The 18,000-nt window shown below is 34.9% G+C and overlaps 1 protein-coding gene across 1 annotated transcript in view; it reads right to left on the bottom strand.

Annotated features, from left to right (window-relative positions):
* Positions 1-2,526: 2,526 nt before the first annotated feature.
* GPM6A (glycoprotein M6A) overlaps positions 2,527-18,000 on the bottom strand; it is a 41,821-nt gene continuing 26,347 nt past the window's right edge. Inside the window, exons 6-9 of the mRNA XM_054382806.1 lie at positions 11,142-11,295; positions 8,500-8,576; positions 7,172-7,237; positions 2,527-2,679 (exon numbers count right to left, since the gene is read on the bottom strand). Coding sequence (XP_054238781.1) covers positions 2,527-2,679; positions 7,172-7,237; positions 8,500-8,576; positions 11,142-11,295 — 450 coding nt within the window. The remainder of the gene's footprint in view (positions 2,680-7,171; positions 7,238-8,499; positions 8,577-11,141; positions 11,296-18,000) is intronic.

Below are 18,000 nucleotides of genomic sequence, written 5' to 3'. Positions count from 1 at the left end.
AGTTCTAAAGGCACAGGTCAGAAGGAGCTATGTCATGAGAGATGAGTATGGATTTTTTTTTTTTAATGATTCATCACAATAAGATTCTCATTTTTTGGTCATAGATTTGACAAAGACATATCTTCTAATTGATGTAACATCTCCATAACATTTCTTTTTCTATTTTTACTCTTTTTTTCCTCATAGTTTCTGTTAGAGGAGATATCTTCTTGAACATCTAAAAGTAGGTTGTACACAAAATACATAATATTGAGAACAGTCCTCTGAAAGCAACAACAGTAGAAGAAACAAACTTCTTCCATTTGTGTTTACAATGATTTGTCTAGCGTAGGCAAAAGAAAAAAAACAACACTGCACAAACACTTATTAATAAGTACACAAAGTACACAAGTGTGTTTATTACATTTTTGCAAGCACTTTGTTCTACATTTCAAAAACGCCACCATCAAGCTGTTGGCACATTTATGTACAAAACAGATTAATTGTAATGCCTGCTACAAAGCATTCTTTGTGAAAATACAAACTCTAATACCAGAGAAGAGCCAAAAGCATTAACATCATTACATGAGTTTAAAAGACATAGTTTTAAAAATCAGCACAAACGTTTTGAGACACAAAACTGAAACACTACAATATAGAATCCAAAAGAGGTTGCTAATACTTTTTGCAGAACTGTAATACCGGTACTGCACATTATCAGAAAACTGTTGACCCTATAGGACAGCCTAAGTGTAAAAAAAAGAAAAACAGTCCAAAACCTCAAATCAAAAACACAACCAAAAAACCCCAAAACAGGCAAAAGAAAAGAAAAAGAAAGAAAAGTCAATCAACTAATACTACTTAATGCATTATCATGCCACGAGTAACTATAGTTATTACCCTCTACTTACTACAAGAATTGTTAAAAATTACTGATGATGCATGACTAGTAATAGTACAAAGAAGAGTTTTACTCAAGAAGTTTTATTAGAAATGCACTTACACTGAGAGAATTCACAATGGTCCAATAAGTGCACAAAACTACCTAAGATTTTTAACACTGACAAAAATGTCTTGTCAGGCTACATCACTTTAAAAGACACTTTACAGCATTCTTGTAGCATTAGAAATAGGCCAAAAAAAGCAAAAAAAACAAAAAATCAAAAAAAGAAGGCAAACCAAAACCAACCAACCAACCAACCAAAAACCTCCACCAAATTTGGTCCAATACTACTGACTTTTCTTAAATAGGGTTTTTTGTTTTGTTTTTGACACAGGTAATTATTTCAAATCAAGATGATCTATCTTTCTGATAACATTTTCCTATCAAAATAAATGTTCAAATATATTACTACACTTTCAAATAATAAACTCTGTAGTGGTTTTTCACCTTACTTTAACGTAATACAGGTAAACCAGTATGTGTAGGAAAGCTAGAAGCCAAGCTATAACATTTATGGAAGTCTCCTTTAATGTATCTCGTACAGTTCAGACAGGTGCAATCCATTTAAATTTTTTAAGCAGGTAAAAAGACATCTGGTCCTACAGTCACTGTGTTTTTGATATATAACTTTCATAAATGTAGCTAAGCAGTAATTTCTTACATTATCACATGAACAGCTCCAATTTAGCATAATCATCATTGAATTAAAGAGAGATCATTCTGTAAAAAACTATGGATAACTATATCACTTAATTAACAATTGTCTATATACCTTAACTCTTTAACAGGTAGCCGTGGTATTAAATTCTTTCAAAAGGCAAGTGGCCATGCATTGTTAGCACCACGGTCTGCATGCTCACAATACAAACAGGAATTATCACCCATTGAACTTGGAACAAGAGAATATTCTTTAAAAACATCAATAATAATACAATGTTAACAAAGATAAGAAGCACTTTTTATTTTTTTTCTATTTTATTCTTTTTTTCTTTTTTTTTCTTTTTTTTTTTTTTTTTACCCACTGTTACAAATTTAGAAATTGCACCTTTGATTGTTTAAAACTTTCTTAGGACCTTCACTCACAATAATCAGGGTCTATCTGGCAAGTTTTCCAAATATAAAGGAAAGTCATCTGACTGTTTTCTCTATGTATTGTACATCATGTACAATGGTCCCTTTGAAGTATACCTGTAGTTAAAGTAGTTATTGAACTCAAAACTAAAAAGTATAAAAAGCTACTTTTTTCCCAAAACATATAAGAAACAATGCAAAAAGTGTTATGCGTAACACATACAAAGTGATTAAAAAAATCAAACACATATTTGTATTTGACAATAGTTTAGTATCTTTGATCTAGCAGAACTAATTAGATTAAAAGAATTCAGGAAAGGCTATTCAGGAGCTTTGTGGTAAGGAATGGTCACACAGAGTATGAACTAATTAAGAAACCAAGTGCTAGACAACCCAGAATTGTACACGGGTGATATGTAAGTCACCCAAACTACCTTTTGTGAGAAGCACTTCCAATTGTTTTTAAAATGGTTGGATAGCTTTTAGTTAAACAACAAAGCATTCACATGTTATAAAGTAAGACAGGGTTTCTTTTATGTGTAAGCATTGAGCCGCTCTTTAGAACGAGTAGAATGAATATCATGAAGCTCTTGTTCCTCCTTTGATTTAATATCTTCATATTTCTGCATTCTGCATGCATCTTTCACATAGGCCCAGTTGGCAGACAAGACCATGAGATAATGGACCTGTAAGAGAGGTAACACAGAGGTAAGAAATAACAGACCTAATCAGAATAGAGCAAGTTCAGCCATGAAAGCTCTAGGATTGAGATTGGGTTTTCATCTAAACATAACTAAACATTGCTAAACTAAGAAGCTACACAACGTGAATTTCATTCATCTTGAGATTACTCAGCTGACAGCTGTTACTGTGACTAGGAGTTGGTAGCAATAGTTATAAAAAAAATTTAATCTAAAAATTAAGCAAATCGTCCCTGCTTTACTATTTCAGCTTTACTAGTCTGAAAATCTATGTGGAAAAATGTCTTCTGGTTATTTCTTGCAATCTTCTCCACATTGAAACACTATTCATCAAAGTAGTTCCTTAAGACAGAAACATGCTGTAGACATATCTATTGTCTTATGATTACAACAGAGAAGAGCTAATTTTTTCTTTCTTGTTCAAGTTAGCATTAGCATTCCTTTTAGCCATGACTTCTTTCTTTCAAATGTAACTTCTAGCTCTCTTGTCAAACCCAGCTAATGTAGGAAAAAATTGTCAAAACCAAAGAATATTTTCAGCTAGGCAAAATGTAACAAAATATAGTTAAAAATAAATGTGAGGTCTTAAAAGGGCACACATTTCTCACAATTTACTTTAGCAATTTTATTTCACTGCTGTATTAGTTATACCACAATTTATGTAACTCTTTATAGAAAAGTGATCTGTATGATTTTAAAAGACTTCTGTCCCTCTTGAATGATGCAGAAATGATATTCATGTTCTATGTAAATTTTTTAACATGTAAAAAGATCTTTATTTGTTTTAAGAAAACAAAATTGGGAGCTTTCCAAAAACAAAATTTAAAAAAAAAAATCTAAATAGAAGGAATCACTTGCAGCCAGTGCAAGTTACCAGATGAATTATGATGACATATTCCCAAAAGCTTGGTTTGTTTGTGTTAGTAAATGAGGACAGAATGTCTATGAATGCATCTGAGGATTAGCCACCAGTTAAAGGATATTGGCAATATTGTCACATGAACAAATGTTTTTCATAAGGCTTTGAATAAATTTAATCTGAAAGTTAGTGAAAGGTATCTTACTCATAGAAAAATTAGGGTCTGCAAATGTTTTCCAATATAGAGGATGTAAAGCACCCTTTGATATGGAGCTTAGTGGTTTATAAAAATCACATGATATAGCTGCCAGTGACTGAGCTTAACAACCAGTTCAGTCTGCTGAAAGGTGGCAATGAATGGTCAAACAAAGTGAAAAATTTTAACACAATGCCAATATAAGGAATGAAGCTGAGGTCTCCAGAGAACTGCAGTCAAAGCTCCTTTATTTAAAGCACCCGAGTTTAATCTTCACACTTGTGGCCATGTACTTTGGCTGCCTGTTAGAGCAACAAGCTGCTATCCTGTCCACTCCAACCTCCCAGGTCTAGGCCTTTCAGAATACCTGTAGACTTTGAAAACTTCTCTTTTGAAGGTGGACCTCAGATTTCCCACCTTCAGTCTGCTGGATCTGCCTACAAAAAGCCTCTGATCTTCTCAAACTTGTCTCCCTCTCTCCTAAGGACATGCTCTCTTAGCTCTGTATTCAGCCAGAAAGTAATAATGTTCAGTGATAACATTCAACTGGTTTATTCTAAGACTCTCTGGATATTTATTCTTCTCTTAGCAGGTTTTCAGATACTTTCTGATGAAAGCATCTCTTAAATTTCTTAATTTGTGGCCACAAAAAAATATCTTGAAATAAAATAAAATCCACTCCTCCCTAAAAATGAAAAACTAAATGGAATAGAGTAGTCATAAAAACACTCTGAGATTGTGCAGATTAATATTGTGTTATTATCTGACTGGTTTAGGTATATGAGTATTTTAGATTCATAGTTAAGTGAACAGAACCCATTTAGTATATTTTTTTTCTTTTATGTATTTAGCAGTCCCATCATCTTTATTTTTTTTTTATTAAATACCAGCTTCCTAGATAACATTGCACATTAAGGAGGTCATCTTTAAGTGGCTGTCTAATTGCATTTCGCAGTTCCAAGACCTGAACTCCCTGAAGCCAGTGGGGTCCTGTTAAGGCTTATTCAAATTGAAGCAGAGCAGCTTCCACAGTCTGCCTCAGGATGTTTCACCTACAGATATTTGCAAGATCACACAGGGTCTTTCTATACCTGTGAAACATTCCTGTTTAATATTCTTAGTAGGATAAAAGCATACTTCAACCTTTTAAAACTGCAGACTTGCATCTAAGCTAGGAAAGGGCTCCTTTTTTTGGTTTGTTTTTCCTTTCATTTTGCCACATGTCATCAGCTTAGCAGGGCAGGAGTCCAAATAACTGTTCTCTCCTTACATGCATCTAATATTCTGCAGAAGAGAGCAATGGGGAAGAGGGACTTGACAACATATATTTCCCTTGTTCTTAGTCCAAGGAGCATTGATTGCATCTCAGTCCTATAGGTCATAACTTCTGTAGAAGTTCAGACAGAGAGTACTGTTCACATGGTACCTTTTGAGAAGGGAAACTGTATCTCATAATTCAGTTTTGATGTAGTGGTTTGGGGGAAATACCACAGGCAGAGTGTTTCATAGCTTTACAATCAACCCTTTGGGATGGTGTAATTTAAATTTAAACAACTTCATATCTTCTATCTCTCACAACATTGACAACAGTAAAACTATTAAGCTATTATGCATTACTTTAATGATAATTTCTGCATCCATTTATTATCCATTCAAACATAATAAAGAAGAGTAATATTCAGAATCAGTAAAAATTATTCAATATTACATGCTCAAGACTAACAAAACCCATATACCACATAAATAATTCTATCAGGATTTTTCATCTTGGGCTGAAGTGTAATTTACTAGAACTAAGTCTCTTAACATGTATTTCCATAGAAACAGTGAGTGTTATTGTGCCTGCTTTGTGCAGCCATGGAACACAATAAAGCATAATATAGTAAAAAATATGTTAATGAATGTGAGCCATCAAAATAAATTTCTTGTGGATTACTGATTGGTATAAAACATCTATGGCATCTTTGATATGGTATTGTGAGCTTTGAAGAGTTAGGGGGTTTAAGCTTAGTTGAAAGTTTTACATATTCAAATTATATTGATCAATGTAACTACTAAATTTGCTTCTGATGCAGATGTGTTTGCATTGAAAAACATTTGGTGGCTGTTCTGAATCAAAGCTCTTTGAAATTCAGACTTGTTATCTGAACAAATTACCATTCAATAATTACTACTGCAGAATGCCCAGGGAGGTGGTGGAGGCCACATCTCTGGGTACATTCAAGGTTAGGCTTTATGGAGCTCTGAGCAATCTAATCTAGTTTGGGATATGTCTGTTTACTGCAGGGGGGTTGGACTAGATGACCTGTAGAGGTCTTCTCCCACACAGTGCATTCTGTGATTCTGTAAATATATATCAAAACAATAATGTATTGGATAAATAATGGTCTCTTGGATATACTTTCCTAACACAAATATTGTTGTTCTTGTTGCTTTTGCTGTTGTTATCATCACCATCATTATTGATTTTGCAGCTAGTAGTAGAAAAGTCTCCATTTGGAAAATCAAATTAATTATTAATATTAATTATATTTTATTAATATACTTATTATTTGTGGTCTAGTGTGTAGAAAGTACGTATTTTTCATTTAGCTGTCTCCATTGTGTTGGCAGGGTGTCAAGTAATACTGAGAAAATGGCAGAGAATGAAAAAATAAATCACTAATACAGCAGGAGTACTAGCTTCAATGAATATTCTCTGACTGTTCTTTTTAATAAATGCAATTCTCAGGAGAATTTAAAATTTATGGCCCCAGGATTCAGTGAAAAATTACTAGTAACAGTAGCAATAGTAATCACCATCCCTAACATTTTTCTTATAAAATGCATCCGCACTGAGTAACAGTCACTTCTCACTTTTCATTGCACTTATACAGAATCTCCATTCTAAAAATATCTTTATGTTTAAGTGGACATAGCAGACAAGATAGAAGAGCCGGGCAGTAGCTCACGCAATTTTCCTCGCAGTGGAACATTCTCACTGGTAAAAGGTAATATTTTTTACAAAACAGATGGAAAAATTAGTCCTGATGGAGAATTGTTCACATATATGCATAGAACTGAGAGAAAGAGTCTGTTCCTAAAATAGCAGGCCTGTGAGTTTACAGAAGGCATAGATCATAAAAGTATATTACTATGGTCATGGGGCATGTAAGCTCAGACAGCACGGAACACAGCAAGAGAACGTTAAAGATTCTTAGAATGTGGATTTTTATTTAAAAAAAACCCATGAAATTCTACTTCAAAGGGAATCCATCAACATAAAAAATTAAAAGGGTAAGATAGAGTTTTGAATTACATAATTATATTTTAGTAATAGCATTGAGTGACAGTATGAAAATTGAATAACTGATACTAAGTAACAACCAGAATGTATTAGCAATTGAGACAAAGACAGAACCACAGAGTGTTGGGTAGCTTACCATAGCGATGACTGCTGCTCCAGCTCCAGCAAGTGCCACAATGAATAAGTGGAATGTCATGTTAAGCTGCAAAGTAGGACAAAGAAAAGGGCTTTCATGGTGGTACACTAAACAGAAACTGAACAAAAAGTCAGGATGACAGAGCAAGTAATTACCTTCCTAGTGCCACCCTGCTACTTTTTCCAAAAGATTGACATCACTACATGACATCGTGCTTGTGGTTGGGTTTTTTACAATACTCATATAAGAGATAAAGCATATTTTAAAATAATGCATTTAAATCATAAATGTTATGAAAAATAATTATTTAAAAATAAACAGTCCACCACTTTTTTTTCCCACTATTTTTTTTTTTTAAGTAGTAATACTACCTTACCGGCTCTACAAATGTTTGTGGCCGTTTCTCTAGTGGCACAGACAGCCTAAGAAAACCCCATTTCCCTTCACTAACTTTCCATCCTCATATATTGATTCCCTCCTAAATTTGACAATAAAATATGTTCATAGTGATATAATAGAAACAAGATTACTGAAATAATCCAAGGTGACCACCTGCCTCACCCTAAATGCTCTAAACAATATCATTACCTTGGATTTTAATTTTAGTGCTCTGGTTTACACAGCATCCACTGAGTGCTGACTGCACATCAAGGGCTACATTTTCTTAAACGGTTTTAGTATAGAAACAGACTGTGTACTTTACCTCTAAGAAGATTTATTCAGACACAGTAAGACCCAGAGAAACATTTAGCAAAGTAACCTTGAGAAGGAACAAGATTTTAACCCCATTTTCTGTTTTAGATAGGTGTAATTTTATTTGTCTTGTCTTTAATCCTGATTACTTGAACCCCTGAAACCTCGCCTGCACTGAAATACGTGCCCTTTGCCTAAGGGAAAAACTACAAAGAAAAATGTAGTAGGAGTTACTATCCTAACAGACTACAAGACTTCATCAAATCCATTTGAAATCTTTACTAGCCTGTCACAACAGCAATCATAAGACCTTTAAACAGTGATTCATTATATAAACCTATTCATTAGCTTTCAGAAAGATCTCAGTAAAAAAAATACATCACAATGGAATTCTTAAAAAAAACCCACAATGAATGTATTTAGAAAACAAATGTCTGGAAAAACTGCACAGACTTAATTTTGTACATGGTAAAATACTAGGAAAAGTACTTGCTGGCTGTATATTCCACTGGGATTTTATTTCATCACTATAGTTAGAAGTAGAACATTAAGAGTAAGAAGCAAACACCACATCAGTTACTTCCCACTGTATCATATATTATAGACTTGCCAAAAATATTATCACTTTTATTCACCTCATTAGAGTCACACATCTTGATGAAACTTTCTGATGAAGTGCAAACCTTCTTTTCCTCTCCAATAGTTACAATACCTGGAGTGGGATAAATATCACAGTATTTAGTATTGCTAGTACATGGCAGATTGCTTCATGTGAGCCAGAAAGCTAAGAATTAGAAAATCTTGTCTGATTTGCAGAACTTTTTTCAACAACATTTTTTTAAAAATTTTTTTTAGTAATTGATGATCAGGAGATTGGAGTACCTTTCCTATGAGGGCAGGCTGAGAGCTGGGGTTGTCCAGCCTGGAGAAGAGAATGCTCTCGGGAGACCTTACGGCAGCTTTCCAGTGGTTACAGGAAATAGGGAAATGGACTTTTTACAGGGGCATGTATGGAGAGGATGAGTGGTAATGGTCTCATACTGAAAGAGAGTAGATTTAGACTAGACATTAGGAAGAAGTTCCTCACTGTGAGGGTAGTGAGTCACTGGAACAGGTTGCCCAGAGAAGTTGTGGATGTTCCTTTCCTGGAGGTGTTCAAGGCTGGGTTGGATGGGGCTTTGAGCAACCTAACTAGGTGAAGCTGTCCATGGTTGGGAGCTTGGAACTAGATCAATGTTTAAGGTCCCTTCCAACTCAAAGCATTCTATGACAGTTTCAGCCATCACAAAATTAGCACATCATCTATTTAGTAAAAGCCCCAGTAGGAAATATATAGGTAATAATTTTTTTGCCATTTTTGTAAATATCTTCGTTCCAGATTTTGATCAGCACCATAATCAAAACACCAGAAAATTATTTGCAGTCAATATACATGCTTACCATGCTGTTCACAAACATTCCCTACCCTCATGTTGATCTGGTACAAAGCTGCTTTCACAAGTTATAAAAAAAGCATTATGCAAACATATATTTTATTGTAATAATAGTTTCTCAACCATGAAAAATGGTACTGCTCCTTCCTATTAGTGATCAGTGGGTTTTACACTGAATTCACAGGAAGCATATATCTTCATAGAATATACATTTTATATGTTACTGCTCAAGGCAGACTTTAAATAGAATTATTAATACAAATAGGCATTACTATTAGAAAAATAAAAGGTCATAGAAAGAATTAATACTCTTAACGAGATCTGTACAGAAAAATGCTTTCTCAACTCACATGTTATGCTGTGGAGAACAAAACCTATCAAAACATTTTAATTTCTTTTTCCCCTCATGAAAACAATAATGTGAAATATTTTATTTCACCTTAAGTGAAATGTTGAATATGAACCAAACTGTTTCATTCCTAAGCAATACAGCATTTGTTATATCTCAGCAGTTAAAGAATACACTGTGAAATATATATTCAAATTATGGGAACTGCTTTGAGAAGCCTGAAATCCTGGGGGCTGATGGGTTTTAACTCTCTGAGAAGGCCAAGAGCATATTTGGCAAAAGCCTTGCCAAATTAGTGAAAAGGACTTTAAACTAAAGCTTCTGAGGGAGGCATTCCTCTGTTCATTCCACCACTAGCACTTTGAGTTTAGTGCCAGCACCTCATGCCAGCACCTCATGAGTTTAGTGCCAGCCTAGAGTCTGAAGAAGGATTGCAGGAGAGCACTTGAAAAGCAGGACAAAGGAATCCCAGCCATTAAGTCAGTTTCTACAGGGGCACAGCTTAACTTCCTCTGTGCTAATGCAGGTAGCATGATGAACAAACAAGAGGAGCTAGAGATGTGCATGTCTGCAAGGGTGCCATATTATGCTGCTCAGGGGGGTTGTGGAGTCTCCTTCTCTGGAGACTTTCAAATCCCACACGAATGCATTCCTATGTGGACTTACCCTAAGTGATCCTGCTTTGGCAGGGGGGTTGGACCTGATGATTTCTTGAGGTCCCTTACTGTGATACTGTAATATTATTGGCATCACTGAGACATGGTGGGATGGCTCCTATGACTACAGTGTTGAGATGGAGGGTCACAAGCTCTTTAGAAAAGATAGGCAGGGGAGGTGAGCAAATGTTGCCCTCTAAATCTGTGACCAGATGGAATCCATGGAGCTCAGCCTGGGGATGGATGAGATGAGTGAAAGCTTGTGGGTCAGAATTAAAGGCAGGGCAGGGACAGGTGATATTTTAATAGAGCTTCTCCTGAGGTCCTTTACAGACAGATAGGAGCAGCATTGTATTCACATGCCCTGGTTCTCATGGGGAACTTTGACCATTCTGATACCTGTTAGAGGGACAACACAGCAGAGCACAAGGAATCCTCTAAGTTCCTAGAATGTGTTGCTGACAATTTCTTTCTCCAAGTGGTTGAGAAGCCAATGAGGGAAGGTATTATGCTGGACTTTTTTCTCACCAACAGTGAGAGTCTGGTGGAGAATGAGAAACTTAAGGACAACCTTGGCTGCACTGACCACAAAATGGTGGAGTTCAGGATCTTTAGGGTGACAATTCTGAGAAGATGGACAATGTTGATTCAAATTTGTCAGGCCTGGAAATGCAGTGCATCTCTAACATACTGCCCTGACTAGTGGGTAAAAGGATAGAAAGAGATGCTTAGTTACTTCAGGAACACAGAAACAGTCAATTTCAGATACAGAGAAGCAAAGCAATGTGAAGCTTCCTTTCATGAAGTCTTGCTCTATTTAATGCTCTTCCTTCACGTACCATACTGGCGAAGATCCAAGCAGAGATTAGCTCCATCCACTATGGTGGCATTTCGGCAAATGGTCCACAGATTGAAGTACATGTAAACAGGCAGAGAAGTGAAAGCTGTAACACCAAGCCAGGCCAACATAAAGATGTATGTCAGCATAATAAACTGCAGTAAAAGAGGGAAAAATAAAGCCAGTGGTAAGTCAGAACTTGACTGATAGTCCATTGCAAAAAAGAAACCACAGAGAAGAAACAGATACATTTCAGACTGGTTTAAATTACATACTGATGATAAATTCATGATCGAATCATCAAAGTGAGTGTTGGAACGCTAACATGAAATTTCTGAAGAGCAAGCTTACTCCACGTTACTGTCACTCTTGGGCCTATGCTTGATGCAAAGCACCACATCTGAAGCACAGACAGCTGCATGCATTGTGAAGCATCTCTCCCCCTCTCCCATCACTGCTACTCCATAGTTAAAGCAAGAAGCCACATAGTTTTTTTTCCACTGTGAACCATGATGCAAGGAAAATTAGAATGAAATGATACAGGCTTTGCCTGCTTTTGCTTTTAAAATCTGTCTCAATAAAATCGAGTCGTTACCCATGGCTGCCGCAAAACCTCGCTGGCAAATCCATTCTTGCACCAAACCAATGAGACAATATATTTGTCATTTTATCACTGTATTTAGACATATTTGGAGTCTACATACAAGGGAATTTGTCACACAGAACAAACAGGAGTGCTTACCTCTGTTAATAAGAAACACATTAATTCACATACTTTACAACGTGTTCCCCAAAGCCTACACATTTTATTTTTTTAGCCATGAGCCTCCAGAGTATAGCAATCTGCTTGTAGGAGACACTGAACTCTACTTCAGAGATGGTAGCTATGCTGGCACACTCAGCTTGTGTCAGTTTGTATGAATTCTACATTATTAGCCTGCTCTTTGAGATGAATAGCATGAGAATACACTCATCAATAAAAAATTACCTTTTAATTTTATGCTGCGGGAAGGATGTGAAGATGCTACAAGATGAAATGTGGAAGATAAGTCAGCCTCTAAAGGTTGAATCTAAAGCCCCAAGATTTTATGGCTTCAGAAATGCTGCTGAATCTAAAGACATTACTGAACAAAATAAACTTTCAGCACACTAAGATTTTCTTAGCTGCTTATCACAGAAAAATATTCACTCTGAGAATAAGAAATAAGAGCTGTTTTGGAAAGCTGAATAAATTGGTCCACAATCTGCTTAAAATTAAGCCTTAGACAGAGAATAAAGGCAAAACAGAAGACATTTTATGTTTATTTTTAAATGTGAAGTCTCTTACATCAGGTGATGAAGGAAAAATCCTAATATAAATACAGTATTTAGTTACGGAAAGTTCAGATTCAGAAGGGTTGTGAATGGTAGTAAAAATTGTTAGAAGAGTGGCTTGCCCATGTGGACCTGACCAGGAAAAGTGATGCAAAAGAAACAAAAAAAAGGCTTTGAATTTTAGATGAGGTGATTTTCTTGTTTTGAAGTTATGGGAAAGACATTCTCAAGCAATATTAAAGAGACCTTAATTTTATTTACTTTAGCTCACTTTCAAGGAATATTAAATAAAAGCCATTTTACTTCTGAGGAAGTGTATTTACTAGAGATTTAGTGTACTTTAATTAATTCACTTTAAAATTCAATTCAGATTAATTTTCCTAACTGTCCCTAGGCAGACGAATCTATCAGCAGTAGCTTTAAAAGCTGGCAAATCTATAGCACCAAAAAGAATTATCAGAAGGATGCAGGAAAGTGAAGATAAAGTGGTATAAAGAAGTATTCTGTTTAATACTTTAGGCATCTGCTATTAGTTTCTTCAGTTAGTACTCAACACTTCAGTTTTACTTGCAACTGTCATTGTAACTTTTTCCTTAACACCAAACTAGTTCAAAAGGAAAATGGATGTATCTGATTATGTTTAAAGACTTTTGAAAATGCATTCATGCAGGTAACAGTTGTGTTCCTCTCAGAAAAAAACCCCAACACAGAGAAAAGGGTAGCACGCTCTATAACAAATATCCACCCTCAACTGTTACAGTAGAGTTTTCTGTGTGTTATTTGTTTTATATAATGGAAATTCTATTCCATCTGTAGTGGAGAAAATAGTCAATATAACCAAATACTGTTCTTTACACATTCCAATTTATTTTTTCATTATTGCTCATTTATTCATTATTTTCTTTTCTCCTCTTTTTCCCCCTCTCCATATTACAGTTTTAAAGCAAATGAGACAACATCTGGTTCAACCCGAGGCACTCATTTACAAATAATTACTTGGAAAATTACTTGGAAATGTAGTTTCACTTCAGGGCTACGAATTCTCAACTAAATTGCTATGTTTGAACTTAATTTATTATCAAGCTAAAGAGTTGTACTCAATTTTTCTAAAGCAGGAAGAAGCTGGGTTTTCTCTATTCCCAGAACAGCTCTTCGTAGTTTACTATATTCTAGAAGTATTTGAAAAGTAAGAACAACCTCCTAGCTTATATTCTGTGAGTTTGCAAAAAAAGGCCTCATTTTTCAGCTGCCTTCTAGAATTTCTGAACTTTATAAAAAATTTAGTATCTCTCTCAGTGTTGTACATGCATGATAATTTAATGGATAAGTAAATCTTTTATACTTGTTATACTATTGAACTAAGCTAGCTGTTTTTAAGATTAGGCTCCACACAGATTCAGAAATCTTCCTGTTCTATGGTTATGACCAAAGGGAGGAAAAATATCAGCCTTACTATGAGAATTACAATTCCTATTTAATATCTTTTTATTTTCTGATCTGTAGTAGAAATGAAACACTCTGCAGTCTTGTTTGCTTAAGAAGCTTGCTTAAAAATCTGTACTGTGAAAATACAAAGCATTGTTATAGCAAGCAGGCAAAACCCCCAGATCTTACTAGGCTCTAAAAAAATCTGCCTTGGGCATAGAATAAGAGAAGAAATCTGTCAGATGCTAGTTGCTGTGAGTCTCAAGACCCATCTGCTTAGAGAGAATTGCCTGCTTGTTTATGGAAGAGATTCTCTTTTAAAAACAGGAATCTATTGGGGAGCAAATCAAATGATGATTTAATAATAAAAAAAATATTTTAGAAAAGGAAGATCTTTATTTTTCTTTCAGTCACTTCTGACTGAAGAGCCAGTGATCAATGACATGCCCAAATTCCTGTCATGATACCAAGAAGATGCTGGGAAGAGATTGAGAAATTGCATTTGTTTAACGTAAGAATAGCTAAAATCAAAACTTCACATTAAATCACTTAGTAGCTGTGAGTTATTCCTGGAAGCTGCTATCACTGATATCAGTGAAACAAACCACAAAACTGTGATATGAGCAATAATACACTTTCTGCTGTAGGGGCAGTAAGAGGCAAAAGGTTAATCTTGTACAAGTCATTAATTTCTAGCAATAGGAGGTATTAGCCTATAAATTCTTGTTATAATTGAATGAATTCATGAATTTATTTTTTTAAACCACCATTGGAAGACTGAAGTTGTTTTTAGATAATTTTCTCTGCTATTAGAATCTTCCTTCTTTCCTCCAGAGACCTTACAAGAAATGCTTAAGGAGCCTGTTCACTCCAAGAATTAAATTCAAAACTCAGTCTCCTGAGATTCAAAGGGATCTTTTTCCTTTGATGTAGCATTCTGCTATGTGACAAGCCGAAGATTTGTGGAATAGTAGTACAGCATCTTAAAGAGTCATCACAATTTGTTCTTTAGTACACTCTGTACTGTGTTGGTACTGAAAATTACTTTCTCTGATCAGTTCAATTTTCACTGTTAAAAGCCAAATCAAACTAGAAGGGATAGTGAAATTCATCTACCAAATCAAAAAGATAAGATTTGACTGATCAATAATCAGTTCACATCAGGAAAGAATAGCTGAAGTAGTTATTTCAAAAAACCAAACCTTTAACCTTTGTAGTGGCTAATTTATTGTACCAACAGAAGGGCTGGTAAAACGCTCTTACCAGATTTTATAAGCTTTTGATTGTCAGTAATAGCTTTCCTGAAACATAAATTATCAAAGTAAGTGGATCATCAACCCTTCTGAAAAGTTTTTTTTTCCTAAAATCTGTTGCACAAAACAATATCAGGAAGTAGTGATTTCAGAGCATGTTCTGAAATCATATGTATACATCACAACAGCTATGGTGGTTATAGCTGCTTGAAATCCTGTTTCTACCATAAACACTGCCCAAATCCTATCCATTTTAGTAGGAACAAAATTTCAGATAAAAATGTGTGGACACTTGCCCCACAAAAAGCACAATCACTGAATTTCAAGCACTGTTCTTGTTATGATTGCTTCAGTGACCCTAGGGACAAAGATCATGAAATCCTACCTAAAAGTTACTGTTGCTAGAGAGAGATGGATTGAAATGGAAATAAAGTAAACATGGAACACTGCTGCTTACTACAAAACAAAATATTGACACACAGCAGCAAATTCAGAAGTGCCTCAATAAAACCTAACAGGAGAAATTTCATGTTGCCATGTCATTTTACCACTCGCATTAACAATTCCTCTCAGCTTATTCATATACTCATTTTATATGAACTCCCTACATGAGCTCTCAAACCAGAGTTTTGTAAGAAGAGTTATACCTTACTGTGTTTTCATCTCATTTACATTTATTATCCTACAACACACACACATTCAAACAGTTTACTTTCAGCTTGATGGTTCAAGAGGTTCCTTTGAAACTCTTGACAGGCTCAGAAATTCTCTTTGACAGTTTTCACCAGAGGTCATAACTGCATCTACAGAGATCATATACCTCCACCCTGCCAAAGGTCTACTATGCTTTACTATGAAACCCTGTCAGTGCAGGTCATCACTTGAAGATAAGCCTAGGGTTAGCCTGGCTGTTACTAACTGGGCACCTGACCTATGCAGTGTGATGTGTAGTCCTGGTTCTGGGTGTATTTTCACAGCTTCACATCAGAAAAAGTCCCTGCTTGCCATTTGATGTCAACTCAGAAGCATGAACAGGAAGATCTTTTCAATTTTGTCCTGATTTGCCCTGTCTTGCTAACATAATGTTCACTAACAATCTATAAATTTTATTTCAATACTAATAAAAACATATTTAGCTTTAGCACTTTGCACAGCTTCAAATTCATAAATGACCTTTGACTTTCAGGCTTCCTGCTTCAATCTTCTTCACTTTTCCTGGAAGAAATTCCTCTGAAACTACTGTTTCTTTATCCTGTACATATTCTGCATAAACACTTACCTAGTCTTTAAACTATTCATTGAAGCTGCCACATATTTTCTCAAATGCTGAACTTTGTCTTGATGAAGTTGTGATGATAATTCTTGCATTTTGTAAGAAGTGAGACTTTAAAGTATTACGTGTTCCTACCTCAGACCTAACTGCTTATTAGCATTCAATTTTCTGGAAGGCAGGGTTCTGCCTGTTACCTCAGATCTACAATCCAGACTCAGTAATTTCCTTTGATCAATAAGCTTTTAATGTACATTAGTGTAAATTTAGATATGTTGTTCCTGTTCATAAACTGTATTCTTAAAATGCAGATGTTTGCTCTTTTGGGAGGTTCAGAATTCATCCCCAAACAATTTTGCAATTTTGCACTTTTAAAGAAGAATCTACATAAATACTTCAACCTCTTCCCTATGTTTTTTTGCAACAGCATCTTAAATGTATAGTTTCCTACATGCAAATATGAGAAATGGCAAGTGGAAAATGTACTGGGTTGCTCTAGAAAGGATTTTAACATTGCAGAAGGTAAAATAGCTTTTGTTGCTTAATTAAAATTGTTAGGTTGTCTAGAACAAAAAATATTATTCTTATTTAAATCTAAATAAATCACAAATTAAAAAAATTATACAGATGTATAATTAAATTAAACTAATTGATATAAATGCTTGATATTTTATAGATCATCCTCTGCGACCTTAGCCAACCTCTCTTGATATTCACACTCCTTCTTACATACAGTATGAAATCTAAATACATTTAAGGAGGACTGTTAAATAGCTTACAGTCAAAAGGCCTCCTCTAGTGTTGTTTCTGTGCTAACCAGCATTTCCTACACTCATGCCTCATTCCCGAACAGCAGCAAAAAATGAAGCAAGTGTACTTCAACATATTTAATTTTACATATAATGCTGCTGGACGAAAGAGACTGAGGTCCTGAGATTATCAATGAATGCATTAGAAATCATGTAAAACACACACTTACAAAGTCTTTTCTGCTCAAAGTATCACTCTCATTGCTGACAATCACTTGTTGGATATTCATTATTGTCTCTACAAAACATTATCATCCTATCTCTCTCTCTGTGACATATTACATTCTTAGGCACAGCTCCAAGAGGCTTGTTGAAACATGGATGTATTTCATGTTATGCTACTACTGTCATGAGGCTGATTCTCCTTGGCTTGTGTTCAAATGCTTCAAGATTAAAAAAGAAAAAAATAGAAATATTTCTTTACAGAGGGACAGATGACAGACTTCTCAGGTTTGCCTAATTGCAGTTCTTCCATATATTAGTTAATGTGGCATTCCTTAGACTGTTAAAACCTAGTACCAGAAAATTAATACATTTATGAAATTGTAAAATTTGAAGTATCCATTTTAAGTAACTGTTTTGTTCAGGTTTGTTTAAACATTTTTCTACTACAGGTATTTTAATTGGTAGAAAAAATTATTTTGACAGAACTAAAAGTTTTTCTTACTGCTACTTTCTGCTTTTCATTTGTACACACTTTTTTTCTATAATTTCCTTTAAATGCATATTTCAAGTTTGTAATACTACACACAATGTCTATTGTTTTGTAACCATTTAGATACCTATAAA

Source organism: Indicator indicator, chromosome 8, assembly GCF_027791375.1.
Source record: "Indicator indicator isolate 239-I01 chromosome 8, UM_Iind_1.1, whole genome shotgun sequence".
Taxonomy (NCBI): Eukaryota; Metazoa; Chordata; class Aves; order Piciformes; family Indicatoridae; genus Indicator; species Indicator indicator.
Note: the sequence above shows the minus strand (reverse complement) of the source record. Positions and strands in the feature narration are given on the sequence as shown.